The sequence below is a fragment of the Diabrotica virgifera genome, chromosome 3 (assembly GCF_917563875.1).
Source record: "Diabrotica virgifera virgifera chromosome 3, PGI_DIABVI_V3a".
In the NCBI taxonomy this organism is placed as follows: domain Eukaryota; kingdom Metazoa; phylum Arthropoda; class Insecta; order Coleoptera; family Chrysomelidae; genus Diabrotica; species Diabrotica virgifera.
In genome coordinates this window covers 147,939,766-147,967,576 of record NC_065445.1, presented here as the reverse complement: position 1 = coordinate 147,967,576, position 27,811 = coordinate 147,939,766, and the positions used below count along the sequence as shown (strand labels likewise).

Here is a 27,811-nt window from a genome sequence, read left to right as displayed (position 1 = left end):
CCTCTAGTTCTAATGAAGTCCCCCGTTATATGTGGAAGGCTTGTTATCAGATACCGTATGTACTCCAAATCTTAATTTTCCCATTCTTCCGTTAAAGCTTTTCCCAGTTCAACAAGGTTATTTAGAGCGATGATACGGGCTCCTCTGCATCTTTCTAAGTAGTCTCACATGCTCAACTAGTTTTAGGTCTGGGCGGACTGCTGAACAATTGGGAACTTGAATACCAACCTCCTAAAGATATTGTATTGTTATTTCAGCAACGTGCGGACGAGCGTTGTCTTGCATAAGAATGAAATTATCTCCAATAATTGGAACAAAGGGCAGGGTATTTTCTTCAAGAATCTCTCTTATATAGGTACCGATCAGCTATCAAGGAAACACCGTTAATTCTGTGTGACATGTAAAGCATATGCCTCCCCACTCCCCATATCACAATCGAGCCACCTCTCAAATTTCTAGCTGCTTTTATGTTACACTGAGCAAATCGCTCACCAACTCATCTTTAAACTGGAATACGTGTCGAATTCACAAAGTGCAAATCTTGATTCATCAGTAAAAATAATATTAGCTCAGTCGTTAATATCCCAATCGACATATTCTCGTGTGAACCTTAAACATGCCACACGATGTGCCCTCATTAACAGCGGAGCAGTAGCAGGTATTCTGGCTTTGATTCCAAATTCCCTTAATCTCTTTCTACAAGAATTGACACTTGTTCACACATTGCTGAGTGTGGCAAGATTATTTCGCAGTTGCCTAGCTGTAACGTTTTATTTACTTTTTATTTTCTGCAAAAACACACTTCAACTTAAAATGTTATTGGTTTGTAGATACCTAAAGGTGGCCATAAGAGAATATTAGAAAATTCTGCTAAAAATTAAAAATTAATTTTAAACTTTTTTACGTGTTTTAAAAATTATGCGATACTGTTTATGATTAGTGTATATTAAATTCAAAAAAATCTGCATACTAAATTTTGTATTTTGGTCAAAAATAATAAGTTATAAACAAAAATCGATAATAGAAAAGTAATTTTTAAAATCATATATTCATTAATATCGCTAAACGGACTAAGTTAAGATGTCCGAAGTTAAGATGTATGTAATATTCTTATGTAATCAATAAGCGGATAATATTGCCTTATTACTCTCATATGGAGCAAATAAATCTAGTAGCAAAGCCATTTTTTCTACGACCGTTTAATAATAGGCTCATTATTCACTATTTTGGAATAAATCATAACACCCATTACTTTACCCGTGAGTAATAGTTCATTACTCACGGCTGAAGTTACTCACGGGTCATTACTTACGGGTTGAAGTTAGATTCAAGTGGTGCATGGCACTATTAATATACTTATTATTAGCAAATAAACTTACTTAAACTTGTTTATTTAATAAAATAATCATTGTAATTTATATCAACAATTAACTTCGAAAAATGTTTAAAGGCTTGTTTACTGTAACTGTATATTTTTACGTTTAAATGTTTACATTTTACATTTTAAAATTGACGTTATTAAAAGATAAATATAAACAATGGGTACTAATTCCGTAAAAGGGTTTACGGATATGAAATGTATATCGATGAATTATGTTTTACATACTGTTGATTGTAAAATAAATTTTTATTGGGAGAAAACGTTATTTTTCATGTAATTGCCTTAAAATATGTCTTATTTTTAAAAGCCACCGCCATTATATACCATGACACTAATGACAACTGTTTCATAACAGTGTTGCCCTAGTTATATAAAATATGTTTTCTTGTCAAAAATAAAATCTTTCGATTTTAAATAATGTTAGTAGTTGAAAATTTTATTTTTCTACTAATCCAAATCAAAAAGATCGTAGAAAAAGTATAGTAGTCTACTCGCATGTAATAGCTATTACTCATTATAATGCTCGTTGAATAATATACTATTAATATATTATGGTGTTACACAATCTCAGCGTGCTTAATGCGCTTCTATTACGCTTAAGACTAAAAGCAAAGCACCATATATAATATATTGAAGACATTGTACAAGCGAATGGATCAAATAAATAAGTTACACTATACGAAATAAAGAAGTCAATATAATAATATAGGCAAGCTTGCATATTAAGGATGATTTATCTTTACATGCTTATTTAATATACACTAAGCAGCAAAATTAACGCACTACCTTAACGATGGTACATTTTTGATGTCTCGAATTTCCTAAGCCACTTGCCCAATTTGAGTGATTTTTTTTATATGTTATAGCTTTATTCTTTAACAATATCCCTGTAACAATATTGATGTTGGCAGGTAAGTTGCCATTGTATACCGGGTGTACCAATCATACTGTGTTTTTTTCTAAAAGTTCGGAACACCTTGTGGAATATTGAAGAATTTATAAAATGTTAAAATTAAAACTCAGTTGTAGCCTTAGGCTTTTTTAATATTCTGTTTTTTGATTCATTCGCTTATGTTCTATAATAAAAGAAATATTTATGTCCTTTTATATTACAAATAATGAGGTTTGCTATTTGGTCTTGAACAATATCATTACAAATCTCGATAGCTACTGTTTCTACCTCTTGTAAGTTTCTAGGAGGTGACAAACGCTGTCGTAGTCTTCTGCCAATTATGTCCCACAAATGTTTGAATGAGTTAAGATATGGACTGTGCGGTGGCCAATTCAAAAATCCGAAGATTTACCTATTTTAAATTTTCGGTTACAGTTCGTGCAACGTTAGTTCTTCCAGTATCGTGCACTTACCTGTCTAGCAACAATATTTTTTACGATACTGCTAAAGACAATGACAATTGAGTTTTAATTTTAATATTTTATAAATTCTAGAATATTCAACAAGGTGTTCCGAAATTTTAGAAAAAACACAGTATGATGGGTACACCCTGTATACAATGGCAACTTACCTGTCTAGCATCAATATTATTACAGGGATATTGTTAAACAGTAAAGCTATAACATATTAAAAAAATCACTTAAATCGGAAAACATGTTTAGCAAAAACGAGACATTAAAGATGTCCCATTTTTAAGGTGGTGCGTTTATTTTGCTGCTTAATGTATTTCTTTTATACAAATAACTCAATTGGCTTGATAACTCAACGGGTTGGTTGTAACTCTATTGGGTACTAGAAGGGTCACAAATAGTACTAGAAAATCCATAAGAAATCCACCATTTTGAATTAGGAATTAGCGAGTGAATCAAGACGTTTCATGGTTTAGTGATTTAGATATAATTTGAGATAGTATCAAAAGACTCACTGAAGCTGATATTTGTTTCAGAAGTTGGAAAAACGCTAGAAAACCGAAACATGCAATTATGTTGATTTTTTTTTGGTACTCAAACTCTCGTATAAAACCAAAAAGAAATGTGTTTTAAAATATCAATACTTTGAACACGGTGACTAATACCTAACTTTTTGTGGCTTATTAGCCTATTTATGATCGAGTACAACATCACAAATTAATTAAAATATTAAAGGATAAAGGAGTTGATAGTCAAGGTGTGCGAATCATAGAAAAATTATACTGGCGTCATACAGCGACAGCTTGCATAAATGGAAAATCAACAGAAATATGCAAAATACAAAGAGGTGTCAGACAGGGTTGTATACTGTCCCCACTGTTGTTCAATTTGTATTCAGATAGAATATTTAAAGAAGCGCTTCATAATTTGGAATGGGGTGTGAAGGTTAATGGAATTCTGATAAATAAAATCAGATATGCAGACGATACAGTTATTTTAAGTGATGATATGAATGGATTACAACACCTTTTAAATGCCATTGACACAGTGGGAAGAGAGTTTGGCCTAAATATAAACTGTTCAAAAACAAAATACATGGTATTTAGCCGTTTGGCCCATCAAGATTCACGTTTATATGTTGATGGTCATATAATTCAAAGAGTACCCAGTTTTAAATATCTTGGTTGCCATATTACTGAACAACTAAATCCAGATAAAGAGATAAAATGTAGAATCGAGATAGCCCGCACGACATTTTTAAAAATGAGGTCATTCTTCTGCAATGATACCTTGCAACTTCAACTTCGAAAGCGCATGATTAAATGCTACATTTGGTCAGTCCTCTTGTATGGTGTCGAAGCATGGACATTAAAAATATCCACCATTAACCGTTTGGAGGCCTTTGAAATGCGGCTGCACAGACGTATTCTGAAAATACCATGGACGGCTATGCTGACAAATGTGGCAGTCCTTAAGAGAGCAAATGCTACCCGCGAGCTGCTTGATAACATCAAATATAGAAAGATGGCCTATTTTGGACACGTAGTAAGGGGAGACCGGTATAATATTCTTCAACTTATTATGATGGGTAAAATCAAAGGACGCAGAGGAATTGGTAGAAAGCAGGCCTCTTGGTTGAAGAATATCCGGGAGTGGACAGGAATAAAGAAAGCAGAACACCTATTTAGAATAGCTCGAGACAGAGACAGTTTCGCCATGTTAATCGCCAACGTCAAGGGGACTTGATAGGGCACGTTAAGAAGAAGAAGCCTATTTCCACTAGGTGTAAGGGATAAGACAGCAAAATCTCGCGATTCAAATGTCAACCTCACCTCACCTAGTCGTAACCTATAAGTTACTCGGTACACCCTGATTATTTTCCATGGGAGCCGTCAATTGTAAACCGTTCGTATTAGAGCCAGTTGGCATATTGTACATTAGTCCGGCTCGAAAAATGGCAAAAAAATTTTTTTGGGAAATTTTAAACAGACTAGTAAAAAAAGTTCTGTATGGTAGTCCTAATACTATGTACCAAACTAAGGCCGAATTAAGTAATTTTTTACCGGGCCCCGGGCCAAAAAAAAATATTTTTTTTGCCTTATTTTTGGGGCGCGCTAGTGTCTAAAATATTAAACAGGTGCTACTATCTCGTTAAAAAATATTGATCATGATCTAAAAAAATTTAACCGGTCCCCTAACCAGCTAACAATGCATATTTATTTATTATTTTTGCGCTGTGAACTGTGCAGCTCTTTGCTTGAATCAATATTCGACAAGAAAGGTTTTTACATTGAATTAGTCAGTACATATTTAACATTATTTCGTATATTCATTTAACCCAGAACTCACCACAATGAAGTAGCTGCACGGCGAGTTCCACCCGCCCACCCTCCTTTGCTCAACATTTTTACTTACTAATTTCTTGAAGCATAGTATCGACATTTACTTTCAACCATCTCTAGATTCTTCACCACACACTTTATTGACGCATCAGTAATTATATTCACACACCTCTCCACCGCTTGAGTATGGCAAGGAAAATTGTCAAACTTTGGAACTTGTTTCACCATGTTCTACCATTCCTCGTCGGCCAAATGATGTATTAGAGGAGGATCTGTTACAGTACTATTCATCCAGTCTATGAGATCTATGTAATGTTCTGCATCGAAGTTGATTTAGGGATTTGCGATACTATGAAAAAGCAATTTTTATGCCAGCCTTCCTACATTTTAAAATAATTCTTCTTACAGCAACCTCTCCAATACGTTGACGTGAATCTGTTAACATACAAATTTGAATGATTTCCGGGTGCGCAAATTAAGCATTGTCTTGAATAACTTTATTGATAATTGATGAGACATTATTCGGAAAATTTCTCGGGGCCTGCATTAATTTCCATAGATGCCTGGCATTATATTCCAATCTTGGCTGTGTTTTTATCTCAAACCTCATACGAGAATATAGTACTTTTATTACAAACTCAGCTAAAATCTTTAAGCTTTAACAAGGATCAGTTGTGGCTACATAAACTTTAAGAATGCGGTTAGCTGTCGTGAACCAACGTGTGTGTGCCATCTTCCCTGGACTTCTCTCTGCCAAACTTTAAGAACATATTCCATCTCCATATATTGCTTTAGATAGTTTGAACAAATACTGTTGATCTGAACTTAGATCATTTTCATTTACTTTACAAGAGGCAGGACAGCTTCTATGGGTTTAAATTTAATAACAGGCATTTTTTCGCAATTGGGAAGAAGGGATCCAATCGGCTCAGAATATGAATAGGAACCTTTTGTGTGGTCATATTGTTTTTGCACTGAATATCGCAAGGAAAGTTCATTAGCGTGCAACGGGCATACACTCCACTGTAATGGTTTATTTACTCGCCTTTCTATAATTGGAATAATTGCACCTTCCAGCCCGTATTGACATTTGTACCATCACATCACATAACACTTAATTTGCTTAGATCTATATTATGGCTTTGTAAGAAGTTTCATATTCCTTCGACAATATCTATGCCACGAGACCGGCTAAGAGCTAAGTACCCAAAAAAAAAAAAAAACTGCCGGGTCCTTCAATGAAAGCTATATTGTTTTCAGTTTTCATAATTCATCTCGTGTTTCCGAAGACCATGATTTAATCTTTTCTTTCATCAAAGTATAGTTCTTCAATTGACTTGTTTAAATTTTTATTCTCATGCTGGAGTTGCCGTCTGTTTTCCTTAACTCCTCTACGAATTTTATTTTTGTCGATTACAAGCGCTGTATTATTTTTAAAAATTTAGTTTAGATCTTCTAAAAAGGCATTTAAAAGCTTAACTATTTTTTCCTGTCGACTGTATTATCTTTCTTCCAACTTTTAGCAACTAGCCTTGTACAAGAATTAAAAAAAATTGACCCAAAAAAATTTTAAGGGCCAGGGGACCCGGTTAATTATTTTTAAGGCGGCCCAAATTTGGTATAGGGTTATATAAATACTAGCTCCAACTTTTGGCAACTAGCCGTGTAGAAAAATTAAAAAAAAAATTCGGTCCGGCCTATTGCAGATAAATATTCCATTATAATACTTATAACTCCAATATTTTGGAACCCTGTACCAGGTCATACACGTTTAGAAGATGGATACCTAATATTTTTGGAGGCACTCGGTAGTCTCCGAAAATGTTTGCCACCTGTGCAGTCTAATGACTCTTTTGTAAGATATGACTGACTGTTTTAGGTGCTCTGCTACAGAGTCTGCAGCTCTCTCCATGAAATAGTCCCATTGTCTTCACTGGAGCATGTCCAATACAGAAGCCTGTTATGGCGCTGAACTTAATACGAATATATTTTCCGAAATACTTCAGCCTTATTAGCACATGTCCGTCCGATACATTTTGCCATGTGTCCCCAGTACACGCTGCCGTAAAACTAACGAAGCTCTGGCGACTTAGTACGTGTAAAATAACACCAATCACAGGAAAATATATGCTACATAGGGAATTAAGAAAATATAGTGCCTACACATTTGCCAACCAGACTAGCAAACGTGGCAATTTAAAGCTAAAATACCTCTTATATCAAGTCGAATATAAAAAAAAAACATTATCCCAAACCAGGGAACATCGCGAGAAACTCAGAATCGCGCTATAAAATTTTTGAGAGTCCAGTGGATTGGGGGAATAGGCACAAAAATTGTATAAAAATATTAGCAATAGACATATATTCAACATAACACACTAATTCCAGAAGAAAACTGCTAGAATTAGAAGAATAAATCAACAAAATAAAGTGTACTAGGAGAATAATGTATCGTATTAAATTTCGGTCACCAATTATTCTACAAAGGTTATGAAATAAAGCAATAGGAAGAGTAGAGTTACCAATTAATAAAAAAAGTAACCTCTAGATTCACACAATACAAGGGTATACCTATCAAAGAGAGCAATATCAGTAGACATTTAAATTAACCAATAATTGTATACGTGTAAAATTATCCAGGTCACTAAGAGATTTACACCATTATTATAAACGGTGGTTGCTCCAGTTGTTGAGAATACGATGTTATCTTTTGTCGTAGTTCTCCAATATCTGCTGTCGGAAATTTTCAGCATACCAAAAATGTATGCATCAGATGTTATCAGATCAGATCAGTGAGCTGAGTACTCGAAGTCTGTTACCCGAGAAATCATTTTATTTTAAAAATATTCGCTAAGTACAGCAAGGGAAAGATAGCTATATTAGTCCAGGGTAATAAGGTTTTTTCCATGACACTCGAGCAGCCAGGGTACTGAAGCGTTTTTTCGACAGGTAATACCCATGAGAACAAATTGTAACTATTTCCTGCGTAGGATCTGGCGGCCATTTTTATTTACAAACAATTTAATGTCGAAAAATGGCATTTTTTCCGTTTTTTTTTAATCAATGGAAAACAGTGTACCTTGTGGTTATATTAGTACAAAAATCTTCTAGAGCATGAAAAAACCTTTAAAATGACGTATTACAGAGGTTGATATACTTATTTATTGTTAATATAATTGAGGAAAAAGTCTAAATTTCAAAAAAATTAATTTTGCAATAACTATTGTAAAAATTAGTGTACAAATTTGAAATTTTTGTCAAATGAGGGTTCGTTAGTGCTTAACATGTGACAAAAATTTCGAAGCGATTCATTCAATTGTTTATATTTTATTCAAATTGTTTATCCCAGAGAGCTTTTTTTTGCAATAACATAAGTCAGAAAAACAGAATGTTAAAACCACTCTGCAGGTGTCAAATGTAAGAGCATAAGCTAAGCTTTCAAACCTGTTTAAAAAATGTTAATAAACAATGCACTTATTAGTAATAAATAATTATGCAAAAGTTTCGTCAATTTTTCCTAATAAACAATTTGAATAACTTTCTTGTTATGGCCGGTACAAACATTTTTTTTTTGCACATTCTAAAAGATGGCATTTTTATACGACCTTAGGAAAAAATAAGTTAGCCTAGGTCAATTAGGGCCAAAGTTAGCAACATTTTTTTAAAAATCCACAGCTAATTTGTTTATGATAAATAAGAATCGAAAATAGCGCTCTTCCCCTTTTAAAGACACGTAGTATTCAGAAAAAATTTTGGATTTATTGGCTCTTTAAAGGAGTTGTCAATAAAGCTTCAAAAATGAAGTACAAACGCGACCCGCTTGCAACCGACGAAGTAGAAGCATAAAATCCGTGCGACCTAAAATTGAAATATCAACTTCAAAATCCTACAATTTTTTGTAACTTGGGAACCAACCAATGGATTTTAATGTTTTTTTTAATTCCTATGTACTTTTAGCGTACTTTACAAATATGGAGTCTGTTGATTTATAAATTATTTAATAAACAATTTAATTTGTTTAAAAAAAATTTTTTTCAAAAAACATTTTTTTTACCGTAATTTGGGTGAACAACTACAATGTTATGTATGTAATAATTGATAAAAAATTGTAATAAATATATTATTACTACACTCACCGGCACAAAATTCGGTCACCTAAAATTTTTGATTAAGTTTAATAGTTTATAACTTTATTATTAGTGCTCCGATTTTTAAGATTCTTGCACCAATACTCACTACTGAATTGTTTCGTTTTGTTGTTAATTTTGTTTTATTTTTTTTTTTAATTTTAGTGCGCTTGATATTTTTAATTAAATAAACCTTCAAAGCAGTGTTTTTATTTACAGCTCTTACAAAAAAAGAGATATTCGGATACTTCAAAAATTAGCTTACAAATAGATGTTTACATGTACTTTTTACAAAAAAGTAAAAAATTTCTCCACTTAATAGTAGCTGTTATACATATATTCCAAATGAGTTCTTCTCACATGGAATGTTTTTTAATAGAAACTTCGTATAAATAGTTACTCTATAGGTACATTTTAAAAAATCTTCTTAAATTTGTAATTGAAAAAACTTTATATTTTTTATTCATATAAATATAAAATCTAAGATATAAAAATGATTTGATAAACAATGAATCACAAAATTCAAATTACCACAACTGTAAGCAAACTTATAGAGTAAAAGTCGCACTTTTATAGAAATTTTTCTTTTATTATATAATATATACAGAGAGTATATAATATAATCGACGACTTTGAAGAAAAATCCCGAAACAGGTCGATTTTTATTTTTAAATTACAATTTTTTTGGAATATATTTTATACTAGTGTCGTCATCCATCTGAGCGGTAGACGTAATCGATGATTTTTTAAATGGGAATAGGGGTCATGTGGCACCTAATTTGAAAGGGTGTTCAATTGTCTATTCAGTAATATAAACAATAATATCCTTATTTATACAGGGTGACCAAAATAATAATTTTTGAATTAAATTATTTGACGCAAAAAGAAGAATGTATGTAATTTATTTAACTCAGAATACATTGTACTGCTGTCATTAAATAAAAAAAAATTATTTCACAAATAAACATTTCTTTTCGCTTAAATTAAATCACAAACAACCTCTTTGCAGTTTTAACATTTAATTTGAACGAAAATCAATGTTTATTTGCCAAATAAACATTTTTTTCAAATTTCTGACAGCGATAGAAAGTATTTTGAGATAAATAAACTGTATACATTCTTCTTTTTTCGTCAATTAATTTAATTCAAAAATTATTTTTTTGGCTACCCTGTATAAATAATGATATATAATAATGTTTATATTACTGAATAGAGAATTGAACACCCTTTCAAATGGGGTGTCATACGAACCCTATTCCTATTTAAAAAAAATCATCGATTACGTCATCACGCTCTGGTGGATGACGTCACTAATATGAAATGTATGCCAAAACATTGTAATGTAAAAATAAAAATCGACCTGTTTCGGGATTTCTCCACAATCCTCCATTTTAGAGAAAATTAATTTTTTCCATAATTTAGCCCCTCCCTGTATATATATTATATAATATATTCATAACAATTTTTTATCAATTAATATATACATAACATTACTTGGTAGTTGTGCACCTAAAACACGGTAAAAAAATAAATAAATTGGTTTTTTTTTTGTTTAAATAAATTAAATTGGTTATTATAATTTATAAATCAACTGACTCCATACTTGTAAAATACGCTAAAAGTACATACAAATTAAAAAACATTAAAATCCATTGGTTGGTTCCCAAGATACAAAAAACTGTAGGATTTTGAAGTTAATATTTCAATTTTAGGTCGCATGGATTTACATACTTCACGTCTGAAGTTATATCGACGACTCCTTTAAAAAGCAAATAGAGCCAAAATTTTTTTATGAATAGTTCGTGTCTTTAAAAGTGAAAAAGCGCTATTTTCGATCTTTATTTATTATAAACAAATTAGCTGTAAATTTTTAAAAAAATGTTGCTAACTTTGGCCTTAATTGACCTAGGCTAAATTATTTTTTTTAAAGTTCGTGTAAAAATACCATCTTGTAGAATATGTAAAAAAATGTTTGTACCGGCCATAACAAAAAAGCTATTCAAATTGTTTATAAGGAAAAATTGACGAGACTTTTGCATAATTATTTATTACTAATAAATGCACTTTTTATTAACTTTTTTAAACAAGTTTGAAAGTTTAGCTTATGCTCTTTTATTTGACACCTGCAGAATGGTTCTAACATTCTGTTTTTCTGACTTATTTTATTGCAAAAAAAAGCTCTCTGGGGATAAACAATTTGAATAAAATATAAACAATTGAATAAATCGCTTTGAAATTTTTGTCACATATTACACACTACAGAACCCTCATTTGACAAAAATTTCAAAGCTGTATACTAATTTTTACAATAGTTATTGCAAAATTAATTTTTTTGCAATTTAGACCTTTTATCTCAATTAAATTAACAATATATAAGTATATCAATCTGTGTAATACGTCATTTTAAAGCTTTTTCCATGCTCACGAAGATGTCTGTACTAATGTAACCACAAGGTACACTGTTTTCCATTGATTTGAGAAAAAACGGAAAACATGCCGTTTTTCGACAATAAATTGTTTATAAATAAAAATGGCCGCCAGATCCTACGCAGGAAATAGTTACAATTTGTTCTCATAGGTATTACCTGTCGAAAAAACGCTTCAGTACCCTGGCTGCTCGAGTGTCACGAACAGGGTATATTTTTGCCTTATTACCCTGGCCTATATGGTTCGCTGCGCCATGGTGTTAAAACATTACCTGTGTATCTGCAGATTTCGTGCGCGGAAAAAATGTCGTTAAATCTTTTACAAAAGATGTATCTGTCTGTTCTCCCAGTATCGCTCTTGATTAACAGTAACTAGTTGCTCGTTCTCTAGAAGTTGTTTTGATTTAACAGGTAAAAATAACAATTGGCAGATCCCTTTCAGATACCTAAAGGGCTAAAACAGGAAAATGGGCTGGTACCGACTCTGTTTGTAGTCTAAGCTGATTGTAATGTACGCAGATAATGTAAACTTGATGGGAAGAACCGCAAGAGAGATCAAAGAACTTTTTGTGGAGCTTGAAGAAAATGCGAAAGAAAATGCGAAAGAAATAGGGCTAGCCGTCAACGTAGATAAAACTAAATCCCTAATGCAAGCAAGGAAACAATGAAAGTAGTAGAACAATTAAAGTAGTAGAACAGCTCACACACCTGGGTGTGCAGATAACTGAGGACGGCAGTGAGGAGGAGGAAATACGGAAACAGATAATGCTTGCCAACAAAGCATACATCTCTCTGTCTCAGGTGTTTGGATCCAAAGACATCCATAGGGAAGAAAAGTATAGAATATAATATATAAAACCATCATACGACCAATAACAATATATGACGTAAAAACTTGGATCACGACAGAAAAGACAATAAGCTTTATTAATACTTTTGAAAGAAAAATATTAAGGAGGATATTGGGACCCATTTGCCACAATGGCATATGTAGGATAAGGTTCAACCACAAGTTCAACCCTCTATAGCAAATTATGCAAAAATACAATGATTGCGCTGGGCAGTTCAATTCATAAGATAGACAATGACAGAACACCTATTAGTAGAACGCTTAGAGGTGGAAGACCAAGGAAGAGGCGGAGAGACGAAGTGAGAACAGATGCTAAAGAGATATTGAGGGTGGATAACTAAAGGCGAGCAGTCAGGGACAGAGATACTTGGAGGCGGATGCTGGGGGAGGCCAGGGCTCCACTTGGGCTGTAGCGTCATAGGAGAGAGAGAAAATAGCGGATTAAGTTTAAAAAGTGGAATTCAAGTAAAATATAGATTTTTGAAACCAAAAAATAGTGAGCCAATTATGAACCTGTGGAAAGTTACAAAACTATAAACCCTCAAAACAGAATATAAAAACAAACGTTTCTTAAAGAAGATAAGAAAAATGGTAAACCAAATAATATATAAAACAAAGTCAGTATACTACAGATTGTATTTAGAAAATATAAATAACATTTATATCCTCACCCAAATTTTTCATCGTTAAACATGAATATCTCGGAAACTACCATGTTCACAAAAAAAAAAGAGTAACATTGAAATTGTTCACATTTAATTTTCCTATCAAAAGTTGTTTATAGAATCAGTAAAAAAATATCCAGCAGATAGATAGGCAAATTCATGAAAAACAGTTGTAAAGGCAATGTTTGGGAAGTTTGCTTATTATAAATCGTAAAACTTTTTATACTGTCTTAGAATATGTTAAAAAATTAAAGTTATCTTCAAAACTTTGGTGTAAATAAAAATGTGATTTTTTTTCTGTTTTTACATAATAGTTTTGCAATCCAGTTCCCTGCAGAAAATTCAAAACTTTTCCAAAACTTTGCTGCGTGGAAAAGTCTTTGTACCTATATCAATCTTCAATTTTTTTAACAAGTTTAACAGTTTATGTTAACGTTTATATTAAAAATTTTTATTTAACAATGAATGTTTTAGTCAGAAATTTGAATAAGTAGAAATACTGCGTTTAAAGTCTGGCAATAATTTTTCCAATCTTATGTAATTAACAGATTTTTCTTCTTTACTAATTCATACGTAAGAAAACCAGCTATTTATGTAATATAAAATTTAAAAAATAATTTTAATATTAAGTTTTAAAAATTTTTATTATTCCGGACACAATTTAAAAATCATTATCTCAAAAGAGAAAAATGTTTTCCTTTGCGCCATGCCATTTTGATATAATTTTTGTTATAATTTGTTTAATAAACTTTCAGGAACATTAGAAAATATTTCGATTTCCCATTACCACCACAAAGCTTTGTTTAACGCGCTGAACATTTTTTAACCCATTGTATTAGCAAATTTTGATTTTTTGAGTTTTTTTATTTGTGTTAACTAAAAATCGATCATTTTGTAAGTAATTTTATTATTGTTGTGTTGTACCAAATATTTTTTAATGAAACCTCGGTTTATACAAATTACTTTTATTTAAACATATATTTGATTTAGAAAGTTTTTTCTTCTTATGGAAAGTTAATAGTGAGCATTGAGTAATGGAATTCGTAGTCAGATAATTATTATTTAAATGATTGGAATATAGAGGTGTACAGTATACAGGCTTGCTACACAAAAATACATAATTCACAAACTACAATGAAATAAATACTAACAAAATTTAGCAATATTTTTTATATTAGATGTTAAAAATGTATTAGAAGTCACTCTTCTTAATTATGTATCTAAACTCTGGCATTGTTGATTAAGAAGACGTGTGGTTGCTACGTTTTTATAGTTATTCCTAGTTAGTCCCTCTGTCGCAGTTCCGTTCATTATTGCATTCAATAGTTTTACGCTAAGCTTACTCTGTTGTGGGTGCTTCAATATAGGCTTTCATTTTTATCGCGCTTTCTAGTTTTTTAAAACTGATGATGTTTTGAATAATCGACAGGATAGTAGAAGGTACGTAATTTTTCGATACTCAGTGGTGTACCAATTTGTTAATTGAGCCATTTAGCCATTTATTTTTTATTAAAGATATAAATATGCTGTTTATATTATTATTTATTAGAAGGACAATATTTTTAGTTGATTTCATTTCAATACAATAAAATGTTTGCAATTTGTACAGAGAACACAATGTACTTTTATTATTCTCATTACTTTTGTAGAAAAATCTTAAAGACCAAAAAAGGTCCCTCACAAAAATCTAAAATCCCGTGCAGAATCAAAATGGATTCAAGTTTGTGTATCAATATATTGTTTATGTATTCAATCGTGAAGTGTTTTAAATAAACACTTTTAGCGAAAGGCTACACGGGCAATAATTTACGGCGCCGTAAGAGCAGTAAACCCATTGGTTGACTAACTCCTCCACCAATTTTAGATGAAATGGGAGTTAGTCAACCAATGCCTCGTCAGGTTTACTGCTTTTACGGCGCCGTAAATGATCGCCCGTGTGGTTAGCCAGGACAGGCGATAATTTACGGCGCCGTAAGAGCAGTAAGCGCTGTAAAATGAAGCGGCAATAAGCCCTATAAAAAGCAAGGCCAGACAGGGATGTAAATTACGGCGTGTCGCGAGATGTAAATACAATATTTTGGTCGTTGTGATGGCTAGATGAGCTACAAATTTGGACCCAGGTCGATTCGTTTGCGACACTACGCCGAAGATGGGCCAGTTCAATGTTGTTGCACGATATTTTACTGTTCTTACGTAAATTATCGCTTGTCTGGCCTTAGCCTAAGGGAACGACTTATCTACTATATAGTTCATACCAAACCCTTCTTTCAGTTCGTCATAAATTATTAAATCTTTCTAACGCGTTAAGTTGGAAGTGGCAGAAGAAAAACGCATTTTCGTGATTATTACACACAGAACTTAGAAAATTATGTATTCGTTGACTGGTATTTGCATATTAAAGCGACTTATACTTATAGATAGATGTATAGTTGGTTGGCGATTACAATACTCTAAATAGAAAACCAATCAATGATGCGAAAAAAGATAATTTGACCCAAAATGTAAAATTTGTAAAATGATAATTGTTTAGGTTAATATTTTTAATGACGTATAAATTTATGTCATTGGTATATTCGGACATTTTATAGTGAAATTTTATTTTATAGATATTTGTTTATTTTTTCATTAAAATATTTTAAATATTAATATTCTGGCAAATATTTGTATAAATATTGATATTTATCTTCTTCTTCTTCCTTTAGTTTCTTGGCCTCCACCTCTTAGGTACTTGGCCAGTTCTCGTATTTAGACTGCAATTGGAAGGGAATCCTCTTTTCAAAGGGTCTGGATTTTTCCATATTCCCTTCGTTAAATACTGATATTTATATAAATATAAATGTTTTGACAACTGCCAGATTTAACTAAAATGTCATGCAATAATTCGCGACATTTTTAAAGTCCTATGTGACGTCAAAATTATTGATGTACTGAAATAAAGGTTTGGTACGAACTTTACCAAGAAACTTCTCTCGAAAGTTGCCACATCAGAAAACGAAAGTGTCAGAACCCTAATTTTTTTTGTGTAAGTTGTAAGTTACCTCGTTAAAAGAGTTTTTGATTGCCGTTACACTATTGTATTTGAGATCAGGTCATCCCATTTAAAACATACGAAGTCCAAAAATATAACTAATACTTTTCCCGAAAAATGGAAAAATTCAGTCAAGTTTACTTAATAATTTATCCTATAATTTATTGTAGTAAAGCTTGAAAATAATTTCTTCGGATGTATCAGTCTTTCCTCTGGGAGTTTGATTAGTGTTAGTTTACAAAAATTTACAAATTATTTTAGCTCTATACAGGGTGTCCAGAAACTCTACCGACAAACAAAGACAGGAGATTCCTCAGATAATTTTAAGGTATTTGAACCCAATTCACCTAGTCCGAAAATGCTTCCTAAGGGAGCTAGAGCTCTTTGAAGATGGCGTCTTGTAATTAGTTTTTCTTAAATAACTCCAGAACTCTTCTATTTAGAAAAACGAAAATTTGTATACATATTTACTTTCCAGAAATGAATCGATTTCATCTATTGAAAATTTCTAGTACCGGTCATAGGCGTCCGTTTTGGGTAGGGCAACGGTTATTGTATCGCATAACTTTTTTTTCTTCAACTTTTAAGCATTTTTGATACTGGGTTATTAAATTGTGAGGTATTTTAGTACTAAAAGGTACTCTTACTTTAAGTCCGTAGGACACACCGTTTTCTAGAAAAATCGATTTGAAAGTTTTTAGTTTTGGGAATTTGAAAAAAAAATTGAAAAAAATTTAAAAAAAAACGATGTATTTTACCAACTTAAAGCAAGAGTAACTTTTAGTACTCGAATATCTCATAATTGAAAAATCTAGTGTCAAAAATACTTAAAAATTAAAGACAATAAAGTTATGCTATGAAATAACTGTTGACCTACCCAAAACGGACGCCTATGACCGGTACTAGAAATTCGCCATTAATGAAATCGATTAATCTCTGGAATATAAATAAATGTACCAGTTTTCATCTTTCTAAATAGTTTTTTTTAATCTTTTTTTTGTAATTCAAAGAACGAAAAATTTTCAAATCGATTTTTCTAGAAAACGGTGTATCCTATCGACTTAAAGTAAGAGCACCTTTTAGTATTAGAATACCTCATAATTTAATAATTCAGAGTCAAAAATGCTTAAACATTAAAGACAAAAAAGTTAGACGATAAAATAACCGTTGCCCTACCCAAAACGGACGCCTATGACCGGTACTAGAAATTCGCAATGGATGGAATCGATTCATTTATGAAAAGTAAATAAGCATACCAATTTTCGTTTTTCTAAATAGAAGCGTTCTGGAGGTATTTAAGAAAAACTAATTACATGACGCCATCTTCAAAGAGCTCTAGCTCCCGTAGGAAGCATTTTCGGACTAGGTGAATTGGGTTAAATTGTCTTAAAATTATCTGAGGAATCTCCTGTCTTCGTTTGTCGGTAGAGTTTCTGGTATTGTATAATTCAATCAAATTATGTTTTGACTAGAAAAGTTTTGGGGTAGTTCTGATTTCTTTCACTATATATGTATTTTGGGCTGCTGAATCCGAATATGAGGTTTGCGGACAAAATTTCGTGACGGAACATTGAGTAAATCGCGAAAAAAGCGAAAAATTTCTGCTTTTTCCCCTTTTTTGCTTAAATCTTGAAAACTGTCAACTTCTAGTAAATGGTCTGTTAACAGAAATTATTGTACTTAAAATTCCCTAGACAATGACATATCTTTACTTTTTTTTTCAGACAAAACTTTCGGTCTAAAGTGAAAGTTAAAAATTGCCAATTTTAAACGGTCTCGGCAAAACCCACTTTTTACGTTTCAAAATTTTATCTTTTATCAGAATAAATTTTGCATTTCTGCATCCACAATTGCGTTGGCAGTCCTTTTTACATTTAGGTAGGTACAAGAAATATACCGTAGTAGTGAGATTGGTGCAGGTTCCAAAGTGGTTGGCACTGGCACGAGACCACTAGTAGTTTTTTTCCAACCTCACTCACTTGGATCTTTTTGTTGCTCGTCAGGTGTGGCTTGATATAAAGGTAACCATTGCTGCCCCTGATAGTAAACTCTAAGTGACTGTTCTCGTGAAGCAAAGTCGGTATCCGTAAAGAGGCAATGTTGGTCTTATTTTTGTGTGATGAAGATACGTATTGTCTGTATCTCAAATCGTTCAGACTGGTCTTTTTTTGTCCTTCATATAGAGCCACGAGAAACATGTTTCCTGCTGTAGCAACCGTATCCTGATGTGCATTAGGGTCTTTAAAAGCCTCAATAGTTGGTTACAAGTGTGTGTTCTTCTGCAGAACTTTAAGAAATTTCAGTTTCTGTTTCTCTGTTTAAACAATGCAGAAGTAGTATCACAACCGCTCATCGCATGTAGGAATAAGATATGGTCCATTAAGATTTATTCAGCAGCCAGATGAGGGTTGTAGAAACTTTGCGAAACTTTTCCCTTTCCTAGTTTCAGAAAAAATACATCTTTTGTGTTAGGACTACACAGGCCAATCAAAATGACCAGAAGGTCGATATCTTCCCCTACCACTGTCACATGTTTATTTGACGGTGCCATCTCAAGAGCTGTTGTGATAATTAGGATATCAGCGTCCTCCACAGAATGGAGGATGTATATTTACCAAATGACAGCATTCTAATAGAGTTTTGAAACATTCTTGGTGAGTTTATAGAAATAAAGTTTTGAAACTTAGAAAGTGGGTTTTACCCACACACCGTTAAAAATTGGCAATTTTCAACTTGCACTTTAGACCGAAAGGTTCGTCTGAAAAAAAAAATAAGTAGTGATATTTGTAGAGAATTTTAAGTACTTTAATTTCTGTTAACATTACATTTACTAAAAGTTCATAGTTTTCGAGATTTAAGCAAAAAAAGCGGGAAAAAGCAGACATTTTTCCCTTTTTTTGCGATTTACCGAATGTTCCGTTACGAAATTCTGTCCGCAAACCTCATATTTGGATTCAGAAGCCCAAAATACATATATAATGACAATGAAAGAAATTAGAACTACCCCAAAACTTTATTGCTAGGGGGCTCGTAGAGTACAAATTGACTGAATTAATATTACAGAAAAAGTGGAAATCTTTGAAATTTAATTTTATAACAACTAAAATCATTAGTCAATTATTGTAGGCGAAATTTTAAGAAACACGTTCTGCTTATAGTAGAGGATCCGATATAAGGTCCTTTAATGGATAAAAAGTATTGGATATGTAATTTAGTATATAAATAATTATAAAAAAGGGGTGCCCGATCTAAATTTGTTCTGGCTATAATTAACTAATAAATAACAAAATGACTTTTTTATAAATAAAAAAAATTTCATCCCGAGCAGATATTATTTCATTTTTTTTAGACTTTCTGGATCATTCTAAACAAAAAAGGTTCTTTGTAATTTTTCCCTTAAGATTATCTGTCGTTTTCGAGTTATAAACAATTTAAAACTGAAAAAAGAACGAAAGATGACGATTTTCAAAACTCAAAAACACAAGTAACAAATATTATATTTTGTTATCATCAACTACCTTAAAAACAATGTTTCTAAGTCCAAAATACTTATCAAAATCTGATAGAATAAGGTTTGAAGTAGAATTTAGGTACTTCGTGATTTCAAGAATGATATTTTTTACTTATATTTTCAGCCTTGAAAATCGTCATCTTTCGTTATTTTTTCAGTTTTAAATTGTTTATAAGTAAAGAACGATCAACTTAAGAGAAAAATTACAAAAGGTCTTTTTTGTTTCGAATGATCCAGAAATATCTAAAATAATATCTGCCCTGGCCGAAAAAATTTTTAATAGAATTTATAGAAGAAACCCTTGTTTTTTGTAATTATTGTTAACATACTAAATCAAATATCCAATAATTTTTATCCATTAAACAGCTCGGTGCCGATCTTCCTTATATCATACCATATTTATATTTAGACTATTAAAATAAGAAGAGATGGCTGAAAATACAGTATTAAACATACCTCTTTCCTAAGTAATCTAGACCTAGTAACTCTTCCGGTTAAGATATATACGAATTTAATTCTTTCGAATTTTTATCGGTAGACACCATAACCAAAGTTTTTGAACTCCAATCAATACAATTAAAGTAGGTATCTTCTAAAAGTATATTTTAAGACTTCGGATCTTCTAAAACAGTGGACCGAATTTTAAAAACAAAAGAGCAGTTGATGGACAATTTATTAAAAAATCTTTGTATAGAGGTCGCCTTAGGTCTTAGCTCACGTCCACATTTATTTGGAGTGATGATACGCTTAGAAATTACGCGGTTTTTTAACTAAAATTTTTCCATGGCTGTTATTCTATTCAGTACGTTTTGAGGACCCATCCTTTGTAGGATATTTTTCATTAGTCATAAGTTGTGTATATTTTGTGCAGTACTAACTTTAGTATATGGACATTATGATAGCAAATGTACTTTTAAATTACGTGTGATATGGTTAGTATTGTCTCTAAAGCATTAGGTACATAACATATATAAAGCATCTTTGGATACATGCTATTTTTATGATTTTTCTCTAACAGAATGATCGTATATCTTCAATAAACCTTATAATATGGTTAATCATTTGTTTTATTTTAATTTTTGCAGGGATTTTGATGGAATTATAATATATATAATTATCAAACTACTATTAATTTAACAAACTTTAAATGTATCAATTTATTAAAATAATTGTTGTATACGTATGTCCACATTTTACCTTTGAAAGATATACAATATTTTAAAGCAGCTAGGGAAGTATTCTATTACCCCTAGCCTTCAACATCTACTGAGACTTTGTTTTCAAAAGAGATGTAGAATATTATGGATAAATATATCCTTAGAAATGGAGAACCCATTAATAATAATAAATTATGCAGACGATACCATTCGGTATTTTTCTCAGATATCTTACAAGGACGATTTACAATCATTATAACATGTATATCAGAAATCAATTCTCAGTTTGGGTTGTAATTTAAAAAGAGGATAAAGCCTAAGGTTATAAGAAAATAAAAACTATATCAAAATATTAGCAACGATATTTAGAAAAACATTATACAAGAACGCGTACAAAGGAGACAGAAAAAAGAGATGATCAGGAAAACAAAGAATTTGATAACTAGTTGATGGTATGGACGTGGCAACAAGTAGAATAACAGTAGGTATAGAAAACTAGAGGACATTGAAAAATCGGATGACCGGCATAAGAGAGAATAGGATAACGACCATTGTTTAGAGATAGAACAGTGGCGGATCAATATCGAAGAACGGGAGCAGTAAAACACAATGTTTAAAAAAACACAAAAGATTGTATGTTGTATGAAAACTTGTCTTGTCACTGCTTTCTCTTTTTCATTTTAATTATGGTTATTAAATATCTAAAAACTACCTCGTGGCCTGTTACTGTACATTTAGCATTTTTCTCGCGTTTGGTGCATTTATGATGTATGAATGATGTGTCATAATTATTTCAGTGTCACTACATTTATTACAAAAATTGCGATTTCCAAACTCAAAAAGCAAAATTAAAGTATGATTTTGCAAGTGTGTGATGGCATTTTTGTTGGTATATTCTTTTATTTTGTTTTATTATAGCCATTATGGTATATACAGGGTGCTACACAACTGGGGTACAGTTTTGCTTACAAGATGGTTGGTACAGTAACTCAAAATTTTTATTACTTATCGTTATTTTGTAAGACATTTTTAAACTAAATATAGTTTCCAATTAATATACATTAACATAAAATTGATTCCGGATCAAACATTTATTCTAAAAGTAGTTTAAATGTTTTTTAATTTTACTAATCAATTTACTGATTTTCTGTGAGCTAATATGTCAAATATTTATTATGCATCTCGTCTTGTACATCCAGAGTAATGATATAGTCGGTTCGCTAAACTCAGACGCAACTGGCTAGATATTTTAGTCGATATTTTTTTTGTTTTTTGCCAATTTTGCAAAAATTGGCAAAATTACCGACTAAAATATCTAGAAAGTTGCGTCTGAGTTTAGCGAACAGACTATAACAACCATTTCAATTACCAAGTAGTGATACTATATTATTTAATAACTGGTACGCTTGAAATTAAAATTTATAATGAGCCAGGAGTTCGTCATCCGAGTTACAAAGTCTTTTATTTTTCTTCCAGGAAAATCCTGAGTATTTTAAAATTTGATACATGGGTTCCTCTTGGTATTTCGTTGTAGAATTCTAACTAGCCCGTTTGATATTCCGTTGTATTGGTCCATTGTTATTCATATCACATTCGTTTCGGTTTGGACATACCATCCTTCACAGTTTTCCAGGTAGGTCCTTGGTAATATTTGGTAATGAAATTGTTAATAAAAAATTTTGATTTACACGTTGACCATTTTGTAAGCTAATACTACTAGCGACCACACCCTATATAGACGCAGTAATTACGATTGATTAGTAATATTAGGAGAAAGAATAGAAACGGTGGTAGACTTAAATATATTTAACAGTTTATACCAGTTAGTATATTATTGACGTTGTTATATTTTGTTCTATGATAGAAGCTGGTGATTTTCTTTAGAATAGTACAAATAAATTTCTACCAACGTTTCCCCCACCTCTCAAATCCAACCCCAAATTACCTTTATTTCTTCCCCGCATCTGATTCTCTCTTGGCGGTGGCGGAGGTCCTCTAGCGCCTGGACCAACTCCTCTCCCTCTTTGTCCTCGTTGTACCCCCTGTTGAGACGTCTGTCCTGCACCATACTGTTCGGGGGCTTCAGTCAAAAAATTAGATGGTACTAGTCCACGCACGCCATCTATTTCACCCATGTAGAACCCGTCATCGTCCATGTCCCCGTACACGTTGATGATTTGGCCCGTGGTGAAGCTCAATTCTACCTGCAGTTGGGTCGAAAAAGTTTTGGTAGAGCTTGGGGGTTGTGATGAAGCAGGAAGGGATTCTGCAGAAGTGTGTTGAGTGTTGTGGTGGTGAGTGGAGCGAAGTTAGTACATGTTGAAGCGTGTTTAAAATGTGGGGATGTGGATTTTTATAATGTATATATTGTAATATTGATGTGACATGATCGATCGACAGAAAAGAATTTACCCTTATTAATATATTTGCAAAGGTTTGTTAATTTATTGTTGTTTGTTAAAATTTGTTAATTCAGTAACACATATTTTATCTCCATATTCACCAGCGTCGATTCTAAAAGTTTTTTTTTTAATATAAGTTTATAAAAATTGGTGAATACTTGAAATCCATAATAAATCATAATAGGTATTTTCTTGATCTTTTTTGTTAAATAAAATACTTTTCTTTAAGGAAGCTTAAGAAAATTTGTAGAATAATCTACCTTTGGAAATAAATCAATTTAAGATATGTGTAAATACTTTTCAAAATGTCTAGATCTACTGGCTCTATATATGATCCAATATTAGTTCTTATTTTTATTTTGCGTGTATATTAAGCTGTTTGGTTTCCCTTCAAACTTCATTATATTTCTGGGTATTTTATATTTCTGAGTTATGAAAATAACTGGTCTAAGACATGAAATATCTATATATAGCAAAAAAATAATATCAAATATTCTTGTGAAGTAGAAGGTTTTATCGATGAATTTAGTGGTGAGCCGGATCTAGAGCAAACTATGGAAAATTATATTTATTTTGTTTACTAATCTCGATTATTGATAAATTCCTTCCTCTTTTTGATAAAGAATATTCCATCAAAATTTATCAACTTTTTCGTTGTCTCGGTAGTTTTTTTAATAACAATCTCTTAACCTATTATCCCCAATTTTTCGATGGGTTATTTCATCAAACATTCTAATTTAGGATTGCATATTACAGAAATATTTTATTACACAGAAGTCTTTCTACTCGTTGGCTCTCGTATTTTATCTATCTCTATCGACGCATTCCTTTCACTTGGTCACGTCAGGTTTGTCTTGATTTTCATGTTTTTTGTTGCTCATTTATATTATTTTTCTATTTATTTTTTCACAACTTTGATATACTCAATTAGACTTTTTTCCTATATGGTGCGCACCCACTGTAAAAAATGTCTTGTGGGGTTAATGAATTTTCCCATCTGATTTACACTAAAAATTACATACAGTGCGCTGGAATAAGTGTTCCCCCCCCCCCTTATTAACTTATTTATTTTTAGCACTTAAGCAAAACGCTCGGACAGGTCGATTTTTAAAATAATCATAGTATATTATAGCATCAATGTTTCGAACTTTACGCGATCCCTCTTCGGGTGCCAGGCATAACTTTGATTTTTTAAATGGGAAACTACATCATGTGACACCTCGCTTAAAAGCTTTTGAAATACTGATTACAAAAATGAATAACACTTTAATCCTTTTTGAGAGCGTAGGCGCAAAATTTCGGTCGAACTCCTTTAAAACGCATTCATTTTTTTCAAATCCTGAGAAAAGTAATAAGTCTTTTTTAAAAATTTAAACGCAGAATGAAAGATTAGATTATTACCGAGGGCTGACAGTCCCTTAAAATAAACAGAAAAATTCTTTTGAATGATATATTTGAGATTAAAAATCAGACTAAATTTTCTCTTCTTCTCACCCCTGTGACTTATTAAAATAAACAATATAGGTATTCTCAGGGACTTTCTACCATCGGGAATACTGTATTATTTCATTTTGCGTTTAAATTTTTCAAAAATATTTATTAGTTTTTTCAGGATTCGAAAAAAATTATTGCATTTAGAAAGAATTCGACCGAAATTTTGCGCCTACACTCTCAAAGAGGAATTGAGTATTATACATTTTCGTAATCAGTATTTCAATTTTTTTATTTAAATTAACGTGCATGTGACATCTATGGTCATTAGCACGATTTACAGTTTACATGGTAATATTATAAATTACAGATAGCATAGTTAACATTATTTAACATAAGTAGAAGAAAAATCGATTAACAATTATATTTTGTTTAATAGTTGATTCTTCTCGAGGAATTTGATAACCTTGTTGATTTGGTCTGTAAAACCTTTAAATGAGGTGTTACATGATATATTTTCCTATTTAAAAAAAGTTATGCCAGTCACCTGAAGAGAGATCGCGTAAAGTTCGAAATATTTATGCTATAATATACTATGATTATTTAGAAATCGACCTGTCCGAGCGTTTTGCTAATGTGCTAAAAATAAATAAGTTACTGTATATAACTTCTTTGCTATCCCAAAACTTCAAATATTTCCGTTTTTTCTTCGTATATTTGTTTTCTTCAAATGTAATATCCGTTCTATATCTTCAAAATGTAACTTATTATTTTTAATGACCCTATTAGTTGTGTATTCTTGAACCTCATCTTCGATATTCTCTCACGTTCTCTTATATTCAAACCTTTCTAGCTTCTTTGTCTTTCATTATACGTAATTTTTGAGCCATTTCCTTGTTTAATATTTTAAACGCCAGAGCAATTACGGTCTTATAGTCTAAGATACGATGTAAGGTCGATCTGCACCGATTTGTTTAATGGATAAAAATTATTGGATATGTAATTTAGCATGCTAACAATTACAAAAACAAGGGTTGCCGGATCTAGTCTTGTTCTAACTATAATTAATTAATAATTAAAAAATGACATTTTTTTTATAAATTAAAAAAAATTTCGACCCGGGCAGATACTATTTCAGTTTTTTTAGACCATTTTAAACAAAAAAGGTCGTTTGTCATTTTTTTCTAAAGTTGATCGTTTTCTGGTTATAAACAATTTAATACTGAAAAAAGAATGAAAGATGACGATTTTCAAGGCTCAAAAACATAAGTAAAAAATATCATTTTGGAAATTACGAAGTTCCTGAATTCAAGTTCAAACTTTATTCTATCAGTTCTTGATAAGTCTTTTGTTCTGAAACATTGTTTTTTAGTTGTTAATGCCCGTCTCCCCATAAGAAACCTTCCTCATCAACAATTAAAAAAATATGTTTTAGAATAAAACATGGTTAAAATTCTTATCGAGACCTGATAGAAAAAGGTTTGAGCTTGAATTTATGTACTTGATAATTACAAAAATGATATCTTTTACTTGTGTTTTTGAGCCTTGAAAATTGTCATCTTTCGTTCTTTTTTCAGTTTTAAATTATTTATAACTCGAAAACAATCAACTTTAGAAAAAAATTACAAACGACCTTTTTTGTTTAGAATGATCCAAAAAATTTGAAATAATATCTGCCCGGGTCGATAATTTTTTTTTTAATTTATAAAAGAAATGTCATTTTTTAATTAATTCATGATAGTTAGAACAAGATTAGATCGGGCAACCTTTGTTTTTTGTAAGAATTGTTAATATGCTAAATTACATATCCAATAATTTTCATCCACTAAACAGATCGGTGCAGATCGACATTATAGCGGATCTTCTACTATTACATAGTTGATTCTTTGTAAAAATCTTTGATAATGTGTTTTTCCAGTGTATTTTTAACTCCCTTTTGTGTACTAGCATTTTATAAACCTTGCAAGTATTTAAAATTATTGCTGTCTTTTATTCTATACGAAAAAACCTGTTTAGATATTCAGTAAATTATTCTCCTAGTGGATATAAGGATTATTTATATGTAGGTAGTTGCCTCCTCCCTCTTAATTATTATATTTTATAAATTATTTGAACTTTTATTCAAATTAAAAATATTATATACTAATAAGAGTAAAAAAGCAGAGTTTAAATGCGTGTTATTAAAAATTTTTCATAGAACATCAAATAATCTAATATAGCACAATCAATATATTAAAATAAAATCCAGCAATTTATATATTTGTATCTAGTTTTAATGTAAGCATTTTTCTCATTTAATTTAATCTTAAATAGTAATTATAGTAATTAAACAAATTGCATGATAAATTTGTTAAAACACTCAGACTTAAACCCTTAATCCATAGAAAGACAAATTCCCAATAAACCCGTTAGTTAGAGAAATGTTAGGTAATGCAAATAATCAACAATCAAACTTAAGCCCCATAATTAACTAGCTGACATCTGAAGAGATATTTGGTTCTTACAAGATCAGATGGGCTACCTATTGAAACTTTTGAACCATATGAAACTATGAAACCAGATGAACAAACTACTCCAAGAGGGAATGGGCCAAATATTTAGAGCTTGACATGCTCTGGGGAACAGAAAACACAAATTAAACCTTAGAAAAATTATACATGCCAATAAGTTTGACTTCGTTCACGTTAAAAGATGGCAAAAGTCTTGAATAAATATATAAAAAACACTCTTAATAAAACACCCACTGCACCAGCGGGAATGGGCGTATTAAGCAGACATATTAAGTGAAGCCGCACTGCACAGTCTTATATCGAAACTCGAAAGGAATTTACATCAAAAAGAAGTCGTCCATGCTCATTTCTAGATATCTAAGATACATTTCATAGTCTATCGTCTTAATACATAGTGCACTGATGAAAAATAAAATCAACAACACAAAACGCAATTAAACTATTCCCATGCTTTAGAGCAGAATAATATACCAGATACGTTTAATGCCATTATCCTGAGTACAAATAAGGGTATTGTAACGTTACAAACGTCACATATTTACTATTTTATTTTTTAAATAATTATTTTATTCTATCTTCTTTATTAATTCATTAATAACAATCTTCTTCTATTTGTTTT

At 31.4% G+C, this 27,811-nt stretch overlaps 1 protein-coding gene across 2 annotated transcripts in view; it reads right to left on the bottom strand.

Annotated features, from left to right (window-relative positions):
• The window catches only part of LOC126881345 (RIMS-binding protein 2), a 509,061-nt gene that overhangs the window by 91,536 nt on the left and 389,714 nt on the right, over nucleotides 1–27,811 (bottom strand). For both annotated transcript variants that reach the window (XM_050645576.1, XM_050645577.1), the window contains exon 16: nucleotides 22,795–23,053. In XM_050645576.1, the coding sequence (XP_050501533.1) occupies nucleotides 22,795–23,053 (259 nt within the window). The remainder of the gene's footprint in view (nucleotides 1–22,794; nucleotides 23,054–27,811) is intronic.